This window comes from Tupaia chinensis, unplaced genomic scaffold, assembly GCF_000334495.1.
Source record: "Tupaia chinensis unplaced genomic scaffold, TupChi_1.0 Scaffold000604_1, whole genome shotgun sequence".
Lineage (NCBI taxonomy): Eukaryota > Metazoa > Chordata > Mammalia > Scandentia > Tupaiidae > Tupaia > Tupaia belangeri.
The window spans coordinates 511488-519493 of NW_006160122.1; the positions used below are offsets into that span (position 1 = coordinate 511488).

Below are 8006 nucleotides of genomic sequence, written 5' to 3' on the forward strand. Positions count from 1 at the left end.
AGACATACACACACGGGCCATCACACACACAGGGGCTATACACGCACGTGAAGACATACACACATGGGCCATCACACACACAGGGGCTATATACACACACGCAGACATACACACACGGGCCATCACACACACAGGGGCTATACACGCACGTGAAGACATACACACATGGGCCATCACACACACAGGGGCTATATACACACAAGCAGACATACACACACGGGCCATCACACACACAGGGGCTATACACGCATGTGCAGACATACACACGGGCCATTACACACACAAGGGCTATACACACACGTGCAGACATACACACACGGGCCATCACACACACAGGGGCCCACCCTCGCTTATGGAGCACACGTGTGGGGACAGACACACATGTACCCTCAGCACACGAGTACATGAAGACATCAGGCACATATGCCCATGGCCAGATCACAGAGATAGACGCTGACCAGTTCACATACACACGAGCAACCCGAGCACACAGACACATGCATCCGCGTGGGCAGACGCAAGCACGGCACGTGTGCATACACAAACACACACCGACATGTAGTATATACTCTGTGTGTGCACGTATGCAGCCGTGCACATGTACACATGCTCACACAAGCTCACACTCGGGAACACACAGAGTCCCACAGAGCTTCTAAGGTGCCTCTGGTAGGGCTTTGCTCCCTCCCTCGGCACTGGCCAGGGCCCCACTCTTCGGCAGGCCGGCTGGCTCCTTCCCAGTGTCACTGAGAGGGGCGCCTCTTTAAACAAAAAAATTATTTCATTTGTTATTATTATAGTTTAAATCTGACCAGAGAGAGACAGAAAATGAGAAAGCAAGCTCCCAGGTCCGGGACTTGAACTGCAGTCAGCCACATGAGAGTCCAGCACCTTAACCACCACACCACCTGCTGGCCCTGGGGGGGGTCTCTTTCCTCTCTCCCTTTGCTTCACTAAGTAGTTACTTCTGACCTCAAGGGGGACACATGGGTGACTGGGGTAGGGCAGTGGGAGAGGGGCGCCAGTGCCATGGCAGAGGCTTTCCCACCCACTCTTCCTGCTTCGGGCTCACCCCTCACTCAGCACAGCCTGGGAGGAGGCAACGGCTGGGGTGGGGAGCGAGGGCCAGAGAAGGGGGCAGCACCCGGCTTCCGGCCTGACGGAGAGCAGTCGCTGACAAACCAAAAGCCAGGGCAAGGCTCTGTAGCCGGTTTCCAAGCCCTGAGCGTTTCTGAGAAGTGATCAGAGTGGAGTGTCTCCAAGTGGAGCTGGAACCAGCTGCACCAGCTCTCCTGGGAGCCCGTCGGAATGCAGTCTGCGGCCCCACCCAGACCTCCCGAGCCACATCCTGAGGTGGCCCAGCGTCAATGTCAGCAAGTCCTCCAAGAACCCGGACGACATGAGTCGGAGAACCACGGGCCAAGACATGGGTGTACATGGAGGCTGCCCTGGTGGGCCTCCGCTCCCCTCACTGTGGGGCCTCAGATGAGCTGCCGGACTGCTCTGAGCTGCGGTCTCCACGTGTGTAAAGAGAAACCGTCACGGGCCTAGCCCCGCAGGACTGTCATGAAGAGCAGGCGAAGCCAAGCTTCTGGCACCGGGTGGGCCCACTGTGAGCTCCGGGTGGGGGAGCTATTGTGATTAGAACGGTTGTTTCCGGTAGAACACCTACAGCTACTGGTTCTCAGGGTCACCGGAATCTTCTAAATCCTCCTGGTCTGGCAGAAGGGGAATAAGCACGGCGAACTGAGCCAACACTTACAGTTCTAAGCTTCCCCCCTTCCTCTGGGCACGCACCCCTGTGCTGTCTCTGTGGTGAAGAGCTCAACCCCAGCCCCACAACAGCTTCCTGCAGATGGGTGCCTTAAGACCCAAAGCTCAGGGCAGAGAGCCCCCATCCCTAGGGCCACTCTTCTCCTTCCTTCTAGTTCTCACGCCCCCTTGCTAATTATCCTCTGATGACTTAACAAATCACAGCACATTCGCATTGCTTGTCCCAGGGACAGAAACGTGTAGAATTTGTGCTGAGAGCAACTCACAGTGTCCCCTAGGCAGCTGGTTCACCAGGGAGGGACTGTGCCCTTGGGATTCTGGCCCATTGGCTCTGTGAGGTTAAGGAAGGACAGAGACACCCCTTCCTCTGTCACTCATAGGGTCAGAGGAGGGTCAGTTCATGGTGCTGCTACTGGAGGAGAAAGCCTCACCTTGAAGAAGGTCATGGTGGCTCCGTCCTTGACAGCCCCATACTCGATTTTGGTTTGCTTGGCCAGGTCGTCGGCGGAGTCGATGGGCGATTCCATGCGCTCGACAGTCAGGAAGGCGGCCAGGTTGGCCGTGTAGGAGGAGATGATGATGAGCGTGAAGAACCACCAGATGCCGCCGATGATGCGCGTGGACAGAGCTTTGGGCATCAGCTCAGACCCTGGAAGAAGGCCGGAGACAGGTGGTCCCTGCTGTCCAGAGCTGCCCGCGTGTCCTGGGTCACTCTAATCAAAGGAGCCCCTTCCTTAGACCAGACCAGCGGTTCTCAGAAGTGGGGTTCCAGGGCCAGCAGCACAGCATCACCCGGAAACCTGACAGACATGCACATTCCCGGGCCCTGTCCCAGGACCCACTGAATCGGTAACTTTGGGGTTGGGGTCCTGCGGTCTGTTTCCATCTGCCCTCTAGGCCTTCTGATGCACGCTGAGATTTAAGAACCACTGGCCTAGAACAACGCATGCATATGAAGCTTCACAGACTCATCAGACTCGCCTACCCGCACACACCACATGGCCCAGGGCAAGAAGACCTGGGGGTCGGGACACCTCGACACTCAAGAAAACTCTCCTGCCAAGGTCTGTGTGACTGCAGGCCAGACGCTTCCCTTTCCGAGACCCTGCAAAGCCAGACGCTTCTCTCTCCGGGACCCTGGAGAATCGTCCTTCCCCCCGTCCCCGCCTCACATAAATACTGCGATGCGCAGTGACATAATTTGCGGAGAAATTGCATCGGAACTACAAGTGGTATACAAACACAAGATTGCTTTGCGGTGCTTTGCAGGAGGAGAAAAAAAATCAACAATTTTTGAAGCTCTTTGCCGAAATATATCAGTCTTCCTCTGCGACCTTGGGTGTGGAGCACAATTTAGATGAAACCTCCTAACTGGAGTAATTAACTAGGCGGCTTTCAAGAGATTTAAATAGCAAGTGACTCCTGAACTTTCCAGAATATTTGGACCTGCAATCTGAAAGCATCTGCTTTGATATGGATGACTTTTTTTTTTCTCAAAGAAATCACTCAAGGGAGAGTTTTTCAAATACATAACTATTTTTCTCCCTCCTAATCAAAACCACGCGGGGAAGACATCGGGGCCAGAGCTTTGAATAGCAGCAGGAGGTGGGAGAGAAGCTATTACTGCATCGAGGGGCTTCCGGGTCTTTCTCAACTGTCACCGAACAAAGATGACGGACAAAGACACAAGGTGAGGCTTCGGGACGCTCATTAATGGTGGGGACAGAAAGAGGCACTTCCCTTAAAAGCTGCCCGTCACTTCTCAGCTGCCAAGACCACTGAGGCTGCTCCGCTTCCCTCCCCAACCAGCCTCCCCCAGCTCCTCCAAGTTCCCCCCAGCCCAAGCGAGAACAGTCGTTGGGGGAGCTCTGCCAGGCATGCTGAACCCCTGCCCAGGCCAAGTCTCTGCCCCTGCTATGGCTGGGCGGTCACTTGGGTGTGGGGCACATTTTCCTCTTCCTTATTCCTTCACTCGAGTGCCCAGCGTGGAGTGGGCACTCAGGACGCCCGGAGATGATATGACCCGCTCCCTCGTGGTGCGCTCAGCATTCGCTGGCGGGTGTCTGCTGAGGCCCAGGTTTGTGCTGGGCCCTGAGGTTGCACTCAGGTGAGTGAGGGACAGATGTGTTTTGTCCTGGAAGCTCCTTTCCTCCCCTCCTCACCAAGGCAGAGACGCCGGCTGCTCTAGATTCCCAGTCATAAAAGGCGCGGGCCGTGGGACCCCAGAGGAGAGGCCCTGAGCACAGGATCCTGGCCAGAGAGCTGGGGCTCCTGGAGCTCTTTCCTGCCTGGGGGGTCCCACTCCCTGTGCCCACTCTCCAGCCCTCAGAGCGGCTGCAGATATTCCAGAGGGCTGGACTCAGGGGCTGCACACGGCTCTTCCCAAGAGGATCCCAGGGAGCCATGCCCCGAGAACACTGTCTCTTCAGGCTGAAATCCCTGCCTTGGCCAAGACCCCTCCTACTCGGCGTGCCCCACAGCCAGGCAGTCACCTAGTCCCGTCCACACCACATCTGCTCTTCACTTCCACGGCCACCTCCAGTTCAGGCTTCATCACCTCGGTGGCCTCCCATTTGGCCTCCCTGCCTCTAGTCTCTTCCTAGTCATAGCCCAACTTTGCTCAGCCAGAGTCTATGGTGGTGAGGCCGCACAGGCAGAATCCCCCCATGTGGGTAACGTTCTCGCAGCTGGAGTTGGAATGCCAGGGGTGAGGAGGGTGTGTCCTGCATCCCATGGGTCAGGGTGGTCCCAGCCAGGATGGTGGTGGGCCTTGGTCGGGGAGCGGGGGGCGGGGGGGGGTGCTGCATATCCCAGGTGTCTCCAGCCCTTTGAAGGCTCAGCAGGGTCTCAGGCTGCCCCTGGAGGGGGCTGGCTCTGCTGACTCCACAGAGGCAAACAAAGCCATGGGGAGAGGACCCCTGACCCTGCTTTGAGGGCTCATACCTTGCTGCATCAGGCTCCCCATGCCGAACCAGAAGCTGTTGAGCAGAGTGAAGTTATTTTCCACCACCTCAGAGCCGGGGTTGCAGGGGTGGGCGTCGTACCACTCGTAGGGGCTGAACCTGCCACAGGAAGAGGAGCAGAGGCTGAGCTGCGGGAGACGGGCGGGAAGGGGCGTCCGCACCTGGGAGATGGCGGTTCCGCGAGCACACGGACACTTCCGCGTCCACTTCCTCATGGTGCTGCATGAGGCCGGGGAGCGGGGAGCGGGGAGCGGGGCCGTTTTTCTTCTTTACTGTCTGTGCCGTTTTCTGATTATAAAAGTAATTCAGCAGCATCTCTTAAAATTAAAGGTGCACGTGCCCTTGACCTAAGGACTCTGCCTAGAAGAAAGCCACTTGTCCTGAGGATAAAGGACAGCGAGGAGGCGTCTATCAAGGCGTCTGTAACAGTGAAAACCGAAACCCAAGTGTCCTTCAAGAGAGGAGGGAGTGAGTAAATGATGCCACAACCGTACTTCAGAATAGCACGTGGCTGTTAAAAGGAGAGCGAGGGGCTTCTAGATGGACCTACAGAGGAAGATTGGCAACACCAATGGGCTACAAATAAGGGATGGAAATGAAAACAATGTGACCATATTTGTATCAATAGGTTCCTGGGGACAGAACTTCTCAGCCTTCTCTATTCCTGCGGGAATGCCTACAGAGGGTCTAGAAGAATCTGTGCATGGAATAGCAGTGCTCGCCTCAGGGAGGGGAGTCGGGATGGCAGAGGAACTCCAGGGAAGCCTGTTGCTTATATGTAGTTCATCAATTTTTTAAATTTATATTTTTTTAAAAACTTAAAATGGAAGAGAAGTAGAAGATACTCTTTATAAAATGCTCAAACCATACAGGAGACTATATCCAGAAAGTGCAAGTCTTCCAGCGTTCCATCCCTGGAGAGAACAATGCGGTTCCGATGTCTCTCTTTGAATATATAAATCTATCTACGACAGGGAAAATTAATTCTACAAAGCCCCCTACTGCCTTTTAAGGAAGAAGAGTCCTGATTTCTGGGGACAATCTTTGCTTACCGCTCAAGTCGTGATTAGGAGTTCGGATGTTTGGAGAAGCTGGAGAAAGTCCCTGCCTGGGGGCCAGCAGGTGGCACGGTGGTTAGGGTGCTGGACTCCCACAGACCCACCGCAGTTCGAGTCTGGGACCTGGCGGCTTGGAAATTACCAGAGATGTGCGTATGTGGGCCCACAATCCCAAGGGAAGGGAGGACCTGGGGGGTGATTTCTCACTTTCTCACTGTTTCTCTCTGTCTCTCTCCCTTCTGGCCAGCCCACGTGTCCTAGAGAAAAAAATAAAAGAGTCCCTGGCTGGGGGCTGGGAAGGAAGGGAGGGTGTTAGGGTGCTGAGATAAGAGACCTGCGGGACAGACAAGTCCAATTGTCCAATCAAGCTTGTTTCTTTTCCTTCTTTTTTCTTTCAACGTGTGATGCCTTTCAAGTGCGGCGTTGTGAAGTCCGATTTCCCTCTCCGTCCTGGGAGCTTTGATACTTTATATACCCACCGCCACTGTTTGTGTGAGAAAAATTGTGTTTTCATGGAGCAGGAAGATTTCTCAGATGGAAAATTCTGAAGTGAGGCTTTAAATCAAAATGGGGATTTTTAAAGGAAATGACCATGAACTGGTTAGAGGCTCTCAAATCCACCAGGAAGGGATCTGGGGTCACGAGAGCAGAGATGAAGGGCTGTCACGGGAAGAGGCTTTGAAGGAAGCCTTAGAGAACTGGGTGTGCAGAGCCCCCTCCCCCCAGGCTGAGGGAGAGGGCTTCCAGGTTGCGGGGAGCTCAGTGTCCGGCCCGACAACGGCAGTGATGAGTCTGGAGGGCAGGGGGCCAAGGAGAGTCTGGCTGCTTGGTGTTGGCCTGGGGCCCAGAGACTGCTGGGTCTCGGGACACTGGGCCCAAGTGAATCCCTACACCAGAAGGGTCGTGCAGAAGACAGATCCAGCCCAGGGCCACCTCAACCCTGCCCTGGGAGAGCAGGGGACCCCAGCAGGGGGAGATGATGGGGCATACCTGTAGGGGGACCAGAGGGGCCAGAGGCAGCTGCCTAAGGAGGTGCTGCTGAAGGGGACCCTGAACACGCAGGAAGGTGGGGTCTCTCCCTCCCCTCTGTTCTGCTCTGCTCTGGGTCTCTCTCTCCGCCATGAATAGGCCCTGCCCCTCTGCCGAGCACTCTCGATCGGAGCTGAGTCGTGGCTGGCCCTTTGGCCAGGTGTGCACACCCCATTTTGCCACAGTCCCGCCTGCTCCCCGAGGCCTACCACTGGGCCCGCTGCCCTCCTCTCTGCTACCTGTCTGGCCCGGGTGGGCACTGGAACGTGCTGTCTGTGATGGAAAGTTGGGCAGGTCTGGGTTCAAACCCACTTCTGCCAAGGAAAGGTTTTCTGACTTTGGGCAACGACGTAATCTCTCTGAGCTGCAGTCTCTGTAAAGTGGGGACAACTGTGTCCACGCTGCGGGACTGCCGTGCGGGTCTGCGCTGAGTGGGCACTGTCACACAGGGGGCTCTCGCTGGCTCTGAGGCCAAGACCCTCAACCCTTTCCTCTCTCACCGCAAGTCATTCTGCCAGGTCTAGACATTCCATCTCTCTCTCTCTCTTTTTGCCCCCAGAAGTTTCTGCCTTAGAGCACATGCACTCACCAGAGAAAGAGACAGAGACAGTGAGAGGAAAAGTGAGAAGTCCCCCCCAGGGGGAGTGTCCATGCTGCAATTCCTTCTCCTGCATTCTCCAGGCATGTACACACATTCCTGGCGTGATTTCCAAGCCACTGGGTCTGGGACCTGAATCGCAGTCCAGCAACGTAGCCGCTATGCCATCGGTTGGTCCCAAACATTCCATCTCTTCTAAAGAGTTTCCTCAGACTAACCCTGGAAGGGGTCTCCTACCTTCTGGGCCAGGAGGGGGGCGGATGATGGCTGGGCTGCTAACTACTGAGGCCGAGTTGGAAGGAGACAGAGACAGGACACATCACATGGGCAGAGGGATGCAGAAAGTGCGAGGTGGGCCCCGGAGGGCGGGGGCTGAGAGGTCGGCCAGGCCCGAGCTGCGGAAATGATGTGCGAGCTCCGAGCTCTGGAGAGTGGCTCCTGGCTTTCAAAGGCTTGCGAGGCCATTAGGGACGAGAGGCATAATGAAGGCCTCTGCAGCAGCCTGGCCGGGCCCCAGCCAACCAGGCAGGCAGCACAGGCCCGCCGGCAGCCACGGGCTTGGGAGGCTGGACGGTTTCATCTCTC

The 8006-nt window shown here is 56.0% G+C and overlaps 1 protein-coding gene across 1 annotated transcript in view; it reads right to left on the reverse strand.

Moving 5' to 3' along the window:
* GRIK3 (glutamate ionotropic receptor kainate type subunit 3) overlaps positions 1 to 8006 on the reverse strand; it is a 251165-nt gene that overhangs the window by 16739 nt on the left and 226420 nt on the right. Inside the window, exons 12-13 of the mRNA XM_006158576.3 lie at positions 4717 to 4835; positions 2205 to 2422 (exon numbers count right to left, since the gene is read on the reverse strand). Coding sequence (XP_006158638.2) covers positions 2205 to 2422; positions 4717 to 4835 — 337 coding nt within the window. The remainder of the gene's footprint in view (positions 1 to 2204; positions 2423 to 4716; positions 4836 to 8006) is intronic.